The sequence below is a fragment of the Synchiropus splendidus genome, chromosome 1 (genome assembly GCF_027744825.2).
Source record: "Synchiropus splendidus isolate RoL2022-P1 chromosome 1, RoL_Sspl_1.0, whole genome shotgun sequence".
Lineage (NCBI taxonomy): Eukaryota > Metazoa > Chordata > Actinopteri > Syngnathiformes > Callionymidae > Synchiropus > Synchiropus splendidus.
Window position 1 is genome coordinate 44,791,489 of NC_071334.1, and position 14,352 is coordinate 44,805,840.

General features: G+C 40.4%; 1 protein-coding gene across 4 annotated transcripts; it reads right to left on the minus strand.

Annotated features, from left to right (window-relative positions):
- Positions 1-1,217: 1,217 nt before the first annotated feature.
- LOC128752455 (glutathione hydrolase 5 proenzyme-like) lies at positions 1,218-11,812 on the minus strand. Of its 4 annotated transcripts, XM_053853671.1 has the most exons (14): positions 11,670-11,812; positions 9,582-9,845; positions 8,520-8,647; positions 8,357-8,452; positions 7,907-8,102; positions 7,689-7,849; positions 7,458-7,604; positions 7,211-7,341; positions 5,015-5,190; positions 4,861-4,952; positions 4,432-4,541; positions 4,247-4,357; positions 2,947-3,131; positions 1,218-2,160 (listed from the first exon to the last, which is right to left on the minus strand). In XM_053853671.1, the coding sequence occupies exons 2-13, from the start codon at positions 9,752-9,754 to the stop codon at positions 2,985-2,987; spliced, it is 1,668 nt and encodes a 555-aa protein (XP_053709646.1). In that variant the 5' UTR covers positions 9,755-9,845; positions 11,670-11,812; the 3' UTR covers positions 1,218-2,160; positions 2,947-2,984. The 4 variants fall into 4 exon arrangements, with proteins under 4 accessions (XP_053709646.1, XP_053709645.1, XP_053709648.1 ...); XM_053853670.1 differs by having other exon boundaries at positions 1,218-3,131; XM_053853672.1 differs by lacking the exon at positions 1,218-2,160 and having other exon boundaries at positions 2,987-3,131; positions 4,432-4,533.
- Positions 11,813-14,352: the final 2,540 nt, after the last annotated feature.

The window sequence follows — 14,352 nt, forward strand, 5'->3', positions numbered from 1 at the left end:
CAAATTATCGTACAAGTTATGATAAAACATTATTTTTATGGCTTGCCAATAGACAGGTTTCATTGGTACCTACATTTTGTTTAGTAATTTGGTCCCTTGAGTGATTGAGCTTATGATAGCTGGACTGCAGGTGGATTTTGGTGAGACTCTGGGTCGAGGTCTCAATAAAACAATGTCGGAATGCGCCTCTCAACTCTTTGTTTGGGCAGAGGGAAATGAAATAATCACAGTCTTGGGAAGGGATTTTATGATGTGTTTTTTCACGCTTAGGCGTAAAGAGATTTTCTTCCATTTTTGGAATTTTAATATCTTTGACGCCACTGCTGATGACTTTGCCACAGCTCACTGAGATGTTTTTATTACAATAACAACATATTTACATCCAATATCAGTTTTATAGATGTGAAGATCTTGGTACAAGAGTGTTCAAATCACTTTTAAGAGTGAAATGAGTCATAGGAAGTTGGAAACAACAACAAATCAAGGGCGAGGAGTGAAAGTTGTAAGACTCCCTGACAAATGTTTTTTTTATCTCTACTAATATAACATCACAGACGCCAACTCACAGCTCACCCAGATTAAATTGTCAGGCGACACAGAGCTGCCTCACACTGGGTAGAATTCAAATCTTCTCATAACACATCAGGAGCCTCAAAGGGGAAACGCAGCGGAATCCACTTATGAAATCATAACTTATTCATCGGTGTGGACTGAAACGCTTCACCGTGCTGCTTCCTTTGTGTTGGAGCCGAAGTGCAGGGAACCAGGAAAAGCATGAAGATTATTGCTGATCACGTAGGACTTTCTGCGGGAAGTAAACGCTCAAAGAAGCTGGAAATGAGAAGTCATGTTGAGCGTAACTTCAGAGATCATCAACTGTCATTGTCCACGCAGCTCCAAACATTTATTTTCTATACGTGCAGAAACAACAGTCAATATCAACAGTGAAGGGGCAATATATGGAATGGGCTCAGCCGCAGTGCCTCAGAGGAATGGTTTCATCAGCTGTATTCACCACATTTCTTTGAGTCATTTGAAAGTTTTAAGATGGCAATCATCAAACTGTCTGGGTCTCCAGCGGAATACTGTGTTCATCAATGGTGTCAAATGTCGCCAAGTTAGAACAGTATTCAACTCTTAGCAGCGTCTAAGACTTTAGAAAAGCAAGCTTTCAACGTGTCAGAAGGTTGAAAAAAAGTGTAAGCTGCCAAGCTCGGTGTAATCAAATGTGCTTTATTTCTTTTCTTTAGCAATCAAAAGTCACATACTCTTTTCCCCAATTTCCACCGAGTCCGGAAGAGGTGTGAAGGCGGAGCTGTGTGGAGTTGTTGTCAACTTGTTGAGGTCCACTGGCTGCGTAGGGCTGGTGGAGGGATATCAGCCAGTGAAAAGTAATGTGAATCCGAGAAATGTATGTGTAGACGTTATTCTCTCTTTACTTCATAACCAGCGAACGTGAGTCCGAAGCAGTCAATGAGTTTTGTGGATGGTGAGTTGTTCATTTTGGATGGCGAACATCGGCCAATTCCTTTATGACACTGGTATAAACTCTATAAAGGCATCGTGTCTTTCAATCCGTGAAGTCCCACAGGATTGATGATTCTAGTGCGATGCTCCACTGCACTTCAACTCCGCCTTCCTTCTGCTAACATACCTGGTGGAAGTTCAGGGATAGGGTTGGTTTGTCTCAAAATAACATCTCAACACAATATCTCAACATCTCTGTTTGTATTTACCAAGTAATATTCATGTTAAGATTACAAAATGGCCACCAAACGCGAGTGAGACGCCGATCAGCGGAACACTGTTTCTGTCTGTTTGCCCTCATTATTGTCTTTGACGTCAAATCCACAGCTTTACTCATTCACAAGGCATTGATTGGCGCTTCAGTATGTGGCAAACACATCATCTATGTAGATGAATACACAGATTCATAAAGGTTCAGATCCAGGACCAATGGTCGGTAAAGCACCTTAACTGAGCATGAATGGTTTTTAAACCAGCAATGTACTTCATATCAGTGGAACTGTCTGCTGTGAAATGTTGCGATGGGAGAGCTTGTTCAAAGCTGGCCGCCGCTTGAAAAACAGGGACCAAGGAGCCTCCACTGCAGGGTCTTTAGGAAGTCCATGTGAGCCTCACCTACAGTCAAAACCACACCTGGAAAATATAGTCATGCGCTAAATAAGTAGCTGAGTGAAGGCTGTCAGTACAGCTCTGGACGTACTTATACTGTGTTTATGTCAATGACGCCATGATCGTTTGGAGGCATCAGTACTGAACGTCTAAAAGTAAGTAATTCTCTTGGCTTGTTTTTAGGGTTAAATTAAATATTAATGGAGATTTTGATATAAGTTGTCACAATCTGTCAGCATTAACTGCATATTTATTATCACATAATATCACAAAATAGTGCAGCCAAAAACAGTTATACTAGCGCTAAGTGATAGGGGTCTCTGTTTGCTCCAATTGTTTTAGCTGAGTAGCACTTTATAACACCATGCTTATTCTAATAGTCCTTGGTGAATCCTATATTTGCGGCAAATTTGAAATAAACTGCACAATGCATATTTAAAGTCTGATTTTGCATTCAAAGCTGTTCACGCAATATTGGTTTTTCCTTAGTCTCGCAAACAATTGTGATGAATAACCCTACTGCCATAAAATGTTTTGCCAAAATCGTGCAGCCCCGCTTGTTTTAAAACTCAGACATAGCTGATCATTCTTTCCCCTTCCAGTAAAGGTATGACTAACAGTGACGTTCCATCCTGCGAATACTGTCGATAACACTTACACGGAATCGTATTACAGAGATCGTTTGACATTCTGGTTTGGTGTTAACTATTGTCAACAAAGTCCATCATGGGGAGGAATAAGGCATCATAAACGTTACTTCACTAGCAGTATTTCTTGCTAGCCTGGATTTTGTTTTAGAGGATCGATAACCTGTAAAATGTGTAACGGAGCTCAATGTCAGTACGATGTTAGTATCCTGCAGCTGCTCCCATCTTCCTCATATCTGAAGCCCCTTCGAAGCAGCCGTTGTCTCTCTCCACCGCGTTCACAACGTTGAGGAAGAATTTCCAGTCTCCAACTTGGTGTCCTTGAGCTTTCAGGCCATCGATGACTGACTGGAAACACATACACATTCAACATGTTAAGAAGTTTTTATCAAGAGCATCCATATCTCAGATCATCTATTCCTTAAAAAAAACCGTCTGATTTAAAAATGTGTGCGTTGCTGTAATCCAAATAAAGTGTCTCGAGCTGAGGGTGGGAGTGGGGAGATCTAATACCATTCCTCCTGTTTTTAGAGTAAATATTGCAAATATAATCTAAAAAACAAATGTAAAAATCCTAAATAATGTAAAAATCGTAATAAAGGAATCAATGCGAGTGGTTGTCTTATATTGTTCCAATGCTCCTTTATTCTGCACGGCAAACAGGAACAACAATTATCAACATCAATTGACCATCACGCCTAAGAGCTGGGTGAACAATTACCTTTCCTCATGCACGTATGCAGACATTTTTGGGGGCTGGTGCTCAAGAAAGAAGACAGGGCACACATCACAGAATTATTTCTGTTGCTGTCACTGAAATAATTGACTTAAATGTATCTATTTCAACCAAAACATAGTCCCCAAGTGCAATATTTAGAATTCATTTGCATGCGACTTGGCCTCATGGTGAGCGTGTCTTGCCTTGAAGTGGAAGATTGCAGGATTGTATCCCGGCTAAGACTATATGCTGGTGAGAGTGAAGAATGAATTGGGTCATAAAGAGGCACTTTAGTCATTCAAGGCAAAGAACGAAAAAATGGCTGGTGCTCGAGCACTACTGCCATTTTATGGCGATACTTTCATTTATACTTTACCTATATCATCTTTGAATATATTATTTTTATTTTGTGATATTTAGACATGGTTTTATTATATTTATTTTATTCAGAATTGTATTCTGTTTTTTCCAACAGTTTGCATCAAGTGTATTTTTTTTTTTTTTAGTAAATTTGATGAACATGACTTGCACCTGTTTCCGCTGCTGGTTGGACTTTTCGATGACAATGCGATGATCACATGGTTTCATGTCATTTCACAAGGTTTTGGTTTGTGTACGAATAAGTAGATTAAACATGGTTGTTGATCACAAATGAAATCAAGAGTCATGAATCAGTTCATCACTTGAATAGGCCCCAGGCCCATTTGTTCTGGGAAAGGTGGATCGGATCAAAAACGTTCAGTACCTGATCAAATCCTGGCTCGAAGTTGACATTGTTCCTTGAATCGACAAACAGAATGGGAGCAGCGATGGCGTCTCTCAAGTTCATCCCCAGCCACAAGTGATTGATGATGGACTGAAAAAAGAAATATCGTTTTTGGATGGAAAGAAACAACAAGACAATGAAATACTCCATCAGGACAAAGGTACCAAGGCCACAGCTGAAGTGATCAGGCTTCCACCGGAACCTCCAATGACCAGAAGTCTTCCAGACGACCACTCCAGGATCACAGGAGTCATCGAGGACGGAGGCTGCTCACCTGCCGTGGCAGCTCAGGTCAGTAGATGAGACTTGATGGCATTTATTAGCGCCACAGTGGGGGAATTATTATGATTATTAAATTATCATATCGGGGGAATAGTACAGAGGAAGCAGACCGATAATTAACTTTGCATGTAATTCATAAACCAACAGAATGTTTGATAGTGTGGCAAACTTAAGCCTAAAACTCCCAACACTAGAAGGAGAAAAAGCTTGTCAAGCAAGGATTGAATGGGCATTTGAGACAAGAGCAGTGTGGACAGAGATCACAGTGAAGGGGATGTTTGGTGGCTGCAGCAGCTTGTGTGAGACTCCACCTGCGCCCACAGAGTCCACCCTCCCACAGAAGTCCAACAGCTCATTGTTGAGGATGACGCCTGTGCGAGGGGAGTAAATGGCAGCGCCGAATCTGTGGCACGGAGCGGCACAATCAGTCTTTTCATCATTACAGCAAAGCCTTGTTCCACTCACAGCTGGTTAATGGTGCTGGTGGCCGACACGGCCAAACCGTCCTCGTCCACAACCGACACATGAGTTGTCCCTAGTTGGTCTGATGGGGTTTTGACATTTTCCCCGTGGGAGCTGTTTGAGAGAATCTGCTCTCTGATTTTGCTGATGAATAAAGGATCTATCAAGAGCGCCGACCCCTGCAGGAAGACATGATGGGGAAGCTGTGACAGCACATCGGTTCATTTGTAGCCTGATGCCAGAGCAGCTGGCATTAGGGACTTTTGGAGTTTTCCAATGCAGGTGCAGAATGCAACACTCACACAGTTCACTGTTCATTTAATGTGCTCCATTTAATATTATTTTGTTTAAGAATGAATATTTTAAACTCTAAGTCGTTGTTAAAGTACTTCCCTCATAAGTAGTGTCTGCTCACATCCAATATCTTCAATATCATCTTCATCTATCTAGATCAGATATAATTCCTAAAAGGCCAAATTAGAAACTGTAACTGTTGTGAGAGGCCATCATCAAAAGAAAGACATAGATGACTACAAAACACGATGGAAAAATATCCAAAATGTATACTTCAGTCACAAGGACAAAATGAACCTAAAATGATTACATGTAAGAAAAGATATTTTATGTAAATTTGCCATGAAACCTATTGAAATATTTCATTTTCTATGCATTTAAATTGAATATAAATCAACATAACTATGGGCAAGAAGGCAATTTATTTCAAAACATACATTCAGGTCAGATCTAGATGCAGTTTGTCTTTTGAGATGTTTATGATGATTTTAAACCGGATTAGTTATCCACCACTTCATAAGATTTTTACTAGGAAATTATTTTAGAGCCCAATCCCGTTCTGCCAAGATATGAGAAAGCTCATTTAAAATTTTGGGTCACTTTGGAATATTTAACACAATGAGTCTTCAATGAATAATGCGAGGCCATAAGGAGATTAACTAAATGCACAGACAGAAGTAGAGCAGGAAAATAAACTAGCTTTAAATAAAGCCTCAATCTCAGTTCAAACTCTTCAGTCTCAGGCACTGATATATTTGTTTTGTCCAATGACAGGGAAACCTCAGTAACTGTAAGATTGAATGTCAAAACAAGACAGAACTGGACTGATTCTATGACCTGTACAGCAGGTCGGAGCAATATTTACACGGTAGAACTTCAGTCCTACAATGGATCAAGTCATTACTTTTGTTCATAAAACTTATAGAGGAGGGGCTCAATAAACAAATAATAATTTCTAAATTTGGCACCAGGATGGTCAAATTCTAATAGGATATGTGCTTAAACAACTGGGAGGAAGTGCAAACCTTCAGTGATCTGTGCCTCTATTCTGACTTTTGTTTCACTGTAATTCCATTCATCAGCGCATCTCATGTACTCTTCTTTCTTGTAGATGTTTATGGCAGTGGTCACCAAACCCAGGGCCGGGGACTGGTACCAGTCGGTGGATCAATGGGTACTGGGCCACACAAGAAATAATTATTATCGTTTTGTGTATTATCTGAATCTGAAATATATTTTATTTTGAAAAATGACCGGATTCTCTGGGTTAAGCCTCGGTCACTTGACAGCCAAAATTAACCCACAAGCTGGCAAAATGAGTAGGAAACAGTCGTTTCTTTGTGAAGGGGAAAAGGCTCAGTGAAGAGACAGAGGAAGAGCCCACAACTTCCAAGAAGACGAACGTATTTAACAAACAGTATCAGGAGTCATACTTGAAATATGGATTTAACGCGGCCGTCTACTGTCACGCCCAGATGGGACCGTCTCGTTGCACTTAAAATTTTCATGCACTATTTTGTGGTGTGTCTGTGTGCTCTTTTGAAGGCATGTTTAAACGTTACCATGGGGACCAATGTCAGAGAGCGTTAGGGCACTGGTCGAGAGGTGGAGAGTATGTGAGTCTTAGCGGGCACACAAACATGCAGAGGCCTTATATGAAGGGTCAAAGTGGCAACTTCATGCCCCCCCGGTGCCACTTTCAAATGTCCGCAGTGCTAAAAAGGTTGGGCACCAGTGGTTTATGGTATGACATCACATTGTATAATGTGGTGCACCTGAAATTGGGGAACTAAAAATGATTGATATAAAGATGTAAAATCTGCATCTTTTATGTAATTCATAAATTGAAATTGAGCATTAAAGCCCCAGCCCAAATAAAAAAAATTAACCAGCCAAGATTCTTACGTTGTGGCTGTTGAATTCAGGGTCATAGATCCGCCGACGGTTGTTGTTTGCAAATTTAGCAGCTGTCGCATAAAGATGGTAGAAGTGAATTTTCCTGTCGCCATCTAGAGAGTTTTCAGTCACGTTGAACCCTGCAGTGAAGGACATAACATCGCATTTAAAATGTTAAAGTATGTGCTGAAGGACTGTTTTTTTTATATTATTATTTTTTGTTTTACATTAAGGGAGCACTGGGAAAGAACCAAACCTTCCATTAGTTTCAGGATAAAAGCCAACAGAGCGCCCCCAGCTGGCGGTGGAGGGAGATGTAACTTAACATCATGTAAGGAAACGGTCCAAGCTTTGGTAACTTTCACCCGGACAGACTCCATATCTTCCATCGACAGCGTTCCACCTGCGACCATAGATGAAATTGAGGTTGAAAAACCACTCTGGACGCACAACTGTAATCTGGAGAATTCTTCTCACGCCATGATACCTGCAGCTCTGACATCCTGGATCAAGTCTTGTCCAATCTTGCCACTGTAGAAGGTGTCTGCTCCCAGCGTGGCGATGGTTTCCATGGTTTCTGCCAATTTAGGGAACCTGAGAACGTCTCCATGGCTCAGAACAGTCTTGTTCTCGTTGCAGAGGACCTCACTGCAAACAAGCATGTCAGCAGGTATATTTCTTCTCCCCTTCTTCGCTCCATCCTACCATAGGGATGAACTTTTCACCCGCTGCTTGACTATGGGAGACTGCAGGAATTTGCCCAGATATGGGGGCATGGGGATCCCCTCTCTGGCCAGTCTGATGGTGGGTTCAAACAGCCTGGACCAGGGAAGTCGGCCATACTTTTTGTGGAGCGCTTCATAGCCACGAAGCTCAGTAGGAACTCCGATCCACTTGGGGTCTAAAATAGGGAATGGAAGAGCAGGAATAAGTCAGTGCCAGGCTGTTAGTACTTCCATTTACAAGTTCCATCCTGAAATTGACGAAAACTGTCGATCTCATAAATATGGAAATAGAAGTAACTGTCCAGCATCTCTTAATTATTTACATCATATTCAATGAAAGAAACAAATGTGACTTGTTCTATTTGAAGTACACTGTGGATAATGATTCATGATGTTGCAGTAATTATTATTATTGTTGGGGCAAGCTCACCGACGGTCAACTGAAATCTGGTCGGGCAGTCACTGAGCAGGTTCTTCTGAACTGAACGAGGCGCAGTCTCTCTGAAGTTGTAGACGCTCACGTTACCTGGCAAATCGCGGCAGAACCTTTTTCATTTCGGAGCTCAGCTGCTTGCGTCATTCAGGGAACTCACCTGTTTTATCCCGGACTGTAAATATGGATCCTCCTCCGATGCCCATGCTCTGAGGATTCACCACGGAGGTGCACAGCAGAGCGCCGATGGCGCCATCCACCGCCGAGCCTCCCTCCTGCAGCAGCTTCCTAGGCAGCCAGTCAAGTGGCTTAGTTTCACATGATAAATGTTGCCCATTTTCTTTCAGCACGCTACATGATCCAACGCCATTCAAGCCCAGACTCGTGATTTGCTGTTTATATAATTCAAGAAGCGTCCAAGCTGGGGCCCTTTGTTTAAAAGAAGGAAAGTATGCGGTTTTGGGTTTTTTTTTGTTTGTTTTTTAAATGAAGGGCAATGTGTGGGGGACGTACTTTTCAAGTCATTTAACTCACTGTAGGAGTATATAAGTAAGAGTTTATTATCATTATTATTATTATTACTTTCACCATGGAGGTCAAGTTTTTTTTATGGTGTTTGTCTGTTTCTAAAGTGACTTTGAAAATTATAATTCGGATGAAATTAGGATGAAACAAGGAACAAATGATTCAATTTTCGTTGCTATCTCTCTATCAAGGCAAATTCTTATGAATGTGAAAGGAAAGACATCTTTCTCTTGTTTGTTTGTTTTTTAATCATCATGTAAATCACTGCGTAACATAACATAAGAAAACGTCTGGCAGTATCATGTTTGCACAATCAAACTGTCGTCGCATCTCTTTAATGATTTTCCGAAAGCTTTGGCAACAGTGTGAAGGACACACAAATCCCAACACAAAAGGCGGAAGAACGACATTCCTCTCATGAAAGTGCCGCTTATGACTATTTTGGGAGATGGTTTTACTACAGATTTATATGTTACAACTAATTTGGCACTGCAAAGTACATCTATTAGAGATGTTTCGACACGTATAATAACAATAACTATTGTCAGGATTAGGTAAACACAAGTACAAATCTCTTAATCTGCTTATCAAGTGTGCACACTTCAGCTTTGTACCTCACCTAGCAGAAAATGATCTGTTGCAGCTAACAAACACGATAACATTTGCTATCATTTGCTTAGTTAAATCCCAGACTTACCTGCCGATCTCTGAGCAGATTTGTGAGTCTGCAGAAACAGCAGCATTTTTGAAGCTACTGCTGGAACATCTCCTGTCCACAAGTGAGACCACACACAGACACACAAGAGCTGCCACACAGATTAAAGCAGAGAGGAGGAAGCAGCAAACCAGCCAAGCTTTCTTCTGAGCCATGAGACCTTCAGGAGTTAGACTGTGAGTGGAGACTCTGCTGCTGGTGCTGACTGACCCCCCTCAGTGGGGATTCACTCCTCCTCCTGCAAACCTGTCACAGAGTCAAGTATCAATGTGTTGCTATCATTTGTTTGATGAAGGATGCTTAAACTCCCCCCGCCAAAAAAAAAAAACAAGCAGCAGCAGCATTTCCCAGCTTGACCTGGATATGACCTTCAGCTGTGTGCAGGATGTGCACTCTGTGTCAGTGACCACGGATGAAAGACACACCATTTCAAAGCAAGGGGACAGGAATACAAAGCAAGACACACGTCCTGCATATTTAACACATTGTTTCACAAAGTCTGCAATTACACAACAAAAGAAGGATTTCCATCATCTGAGGAGCAAACTGGACAGAGCAGAGAAATGAAACTGAAAGGAGCCTGAGCTGGAGCTTTCTAAGTGAATGGATTTTTGTCTAACAATGGTACAATTGTGTGGCAATCTAACATTGAAATATAGCTAGTGTTTTTATTTATTTATGTATTAATACTAATCATAACAATAATTATAATTAAAAATACTTCCACTACTACTATACGACTACTACTACTAATAATAATGAATTCGCATCCTCCTACTGGTGAGATGTTTGGTGTCTAGCTGAGCATTTAGAGTGGCTCATTTAAGTTTACGAGGTGTGTTCCTTGCCTTTTGAACTCAAACCTCAATGTGATCGCAATATTAATGTGATGAGTCAGCAGTGACCCAACAATGTTGAGTGTTTTCAGAAATTCACCAGCAAAAGTTGATCTGGACAGTGCAAAGCAACCTGTTAAACACCGGGCCAGGGTAAGTAACAGGTTTAAAACCGTTACGGTAGTTCATTTATCATCCTTATGGCAAATCAACTTATATTGTGATGACAGCATTTAACTTGACTTGAACTTAACATGGTTAAGTTCAAACATTGTGAGCACCAATGTGCTCAATTTCCTTAAAGCTTCTCCTAGCATAGAATGACTACTGAATTTTTATATATAAAAATGCACGGCAGTTTACTCAAATTCACTGAGTGACTAAAATCACAGAGAAGCCCTCAGCTCATTCATAATTCACCGCTGGTAGAATTGCGCCCTCTAGTGGTCATTAGCCGCAATTATTCAGTTCAGTTGTAATACATGTACAGTATATTTTAACACCAAATAAAGAAGAGTATGCGCATGCAAAATACTAGCTCCCACAAAGTATTTTAACTCTGTTCGCTTTATTCGTATTATTAAGGAAACATATCTCATCTCCCATAAACGATAAAAAAAAACCCGTTGAATTTCACTCATGAATGAAATTTGCTTCTTTTCCTTTTTTTGAGCGCCAAAATGCGTTCAGTGTGACCTTACCAAGATGGCTTCCGAATTCCGAATAAACAACCTTCCAATCCCGGATGCAGGTTGAGTAAAAACACTTTTCCCAAATATGGTGAGATAAATGTCACACATTTAGCAAGTTTTGAGTCTTGGCTAATTTACAGTAACTTAACATGTCTGAAATATCACAATCACAAGTTCATCACATAGAATAATTAAGTCCATTATGAGCGTCCAGGTGTGAGAATTTCAGATGAACAGTAAACATCTTGTAATATCTCGTCATATATTTTTGTTCATTAATGTTTCTTTCTCTCTATAGGAAAAAAAGAGCAGCATCATATAAATAGCAGTATGGATGAGATCGATGATGACATTGTAATTGCAGTAATTTACCCAGAAATGTAATACATATATCATGTGGTCGTACATGTTTTCTCAGATCCACCGTACAGTGAATGTGTTTGTGTGTGAAACTGTCGCGTGTCGAGTGTGAGCAGACACACCATTGGAGCAATGATTTGTCATGTTGCTATTCTTGTGCCGTGTCAACCTGGGAGCCTTACCGCACTGTAGTTTCCAATATAAGCGGAAGCAGAGTAAATAACATCAAAAATAGTGTGGCCAGTCTTCTGCATGTAGAGTTGGTGTCCCTCCAAAATTGTGAGGAACGGCTAGCTAATGAAAGGAAGGCTTTGGTGACCTTTGTAGTCGGAACATAAAGTAGTAGTGACATCATCCGTGTCACTGTCACTTTGATCATTTTCAGCCTTCCTTCTCTGCTTTTATTCATTTCCCTCGACTATGTAAAAGTGACTTTAATGTTGGTCAGGTGTCTTCAATGACAAGACTCAATATTAAACATGCACACCACGTTCTGATCTGTTCCTCACGGCATCTAAGAGAAAACAGAGTTGCTGCGCAGTTGTCAGCAAAACATCAATGGACAGGTTGGATCTGGACTTTGAGCAGTTGATAGATGGCATTGACCCTGAGGAGTTGATTTCTACGGTCATGTACATGTGTGAGCTCACGCCGGACCCCTCGCCGTGTCCTTCCCCGCCACCAACACCTCTCCCATCCTGCTCTGCTGAACTGGTCCACCCAGCTGAGGACAAGAAGTCAGAGACCGATCAGAGAGGAGGACAGGACAAAGTTTCCGCCGTCCCTCGTGAACTAGCTGAGAAAGAGTCAACTGTCTCTAGTCAGGTAATGTTTCAACCCCTTTCAACCCTCTCTCAAAAGTTTTATTAGCAATGAGCATTAAATATTAACCCGATTGTTCTGATCATCGACACACTTCACAGACTGGACAATGTCAAGGGAATGTCCAGCGGATCCTGGTCTCTTCAGCACACCGCCACTCTGCTGTTGGTCGATCCATGGTGAGATCCAAATACCCACTTTTGTTTGTCAGTACAGGCATTTGGGCACTTTAGTGCAACACTCACATGTGGGTCCCAGGATCTCCTCAGTATTATCCCTGCAGAGCTCCAGAAGTTTCTGGAGAACTACGAGTGAAGCCCTCTTTGCTGGTCTCTGTTAACTCATAGACCTCAGTGACGTGGCTGTTGATCTTAAAGTGATGGATCAGCAGTGGCATCTCAACATTTGTGTTGTTTGTGTTCAGAAATTTAATGGTGAAATGGTGATCCTGAACGAGAAAAGCAACCTGACTAACGGCAGCCTAGTGTAAGTGATCAGCTACATTTGCAAATGTATGCAGCTTAATCTCTGACGTGATTTGTCCTCGGCTGCAGAGGCCGACAAATTTATTTTAAAGTTCTGGACCCATCCAAAGTAGAGCCAGCATGGGAAAGGTCCAGGTTGGAAAACTAGGTGAGATATTTGGGTCGAAAATACTGACTGAATGAGGCCCTGGAGCCTGGCATGTGTGCACTGTAGTTTTCCATGTGTCAACTTTTTATAAATTAACCTTTTTTTTTTTTTTCCATTTGCGGTTTCATCTAATGAAGTGAACGCTTGGATGCCACTTCAACCGACTTTGAGGCAACTTTTCTGTATAAATATAAAATAAAAATTATTTTGTATAATGACTTGTTTATTGCATTACTTTATTACTTATTATGGCATATGTTCCACAGTACAGCCAGAACTCTTGAGCATGACTCAAGATAGGAGTGGGTCAGGAATGAACCACGAAACAGTTGAAGATATTTTTAAATTTGTTTTACAGTTTTTGATTGTACCTATCTTCAAATGCGAGGGTTAAGATTATGGTTTGGTTCCAAGTTTGCACATACATGTTGAGTGATGTTGACAGGCTTTGTTTTATTGTTTCAATTGTGATCTCAGTGTTGTTCTTAGTGAACCTATAATGAACCCACTGCTCCAGTGAACAGCAAATTGTTTCATGAATTATTCACTTCCCTTCTAATGTCCCGCAAATGGAAATTTAAGAGACATTAAACTTAGTAATATAATATTATATATATATATATATATATATATATATATAGAGAGAGAGAGAGAGAGAATTTGTGATTAATGAATCTCAATTAATTGCAGTTTAATGGTATAAGAATATTTGCCAAAAGCAGCCACATGTTTCAGTTTGAATGAATCTGGTACATTACTGAATCAAATGATGGACTCATACATATATTCAAACATATTGCATACTTCAAGTCCATTCAGAGTAGTGGAAACCCTGGCCATTGTGTAGTGAAAAACCTCCCTGAACCAAAGCAAATAGAAGCTTTTGTTTGCTTTTGTTCAGGGATTCCTCCATGTTTGTTGTTGTTGTTATCATCCTAGCTGCCACGTATCTTGTGCATCAGTGGGATCAGTGGACCAGAAACCTGACAAAGGTTCCCTGTTGTCTGGAGAGCAAACTGTTCAGTTAAATTAAATTAAATTAAATTCTTGTTGTAATTGATAGCAAATGATAAATAAATGATTTTTTATTTATTTATTTATACACATAGACACACAAGCATCATCTGCTCTTTTTAAATCTAACTATCCTTAAGGACGATGACAATAATACCAAAACATGGCTTTTATCTTAGACGGTTTTGTTTCTCTTTAAAAATGAGGACTCAAAAGTATAAAGGATGTATTTGTCATTAAAACAAGATGCATGTGTACAATACTTCCAACCAAGACGTTACCGATTTAAAAAAAACATCACATATTTCACATATTTTCGCAAAAGATCTTGACAGACAGTAAATAATATTTAAAAAAACAACAACTCTTCAATAATAAAATTGAGTTAAATAAAAT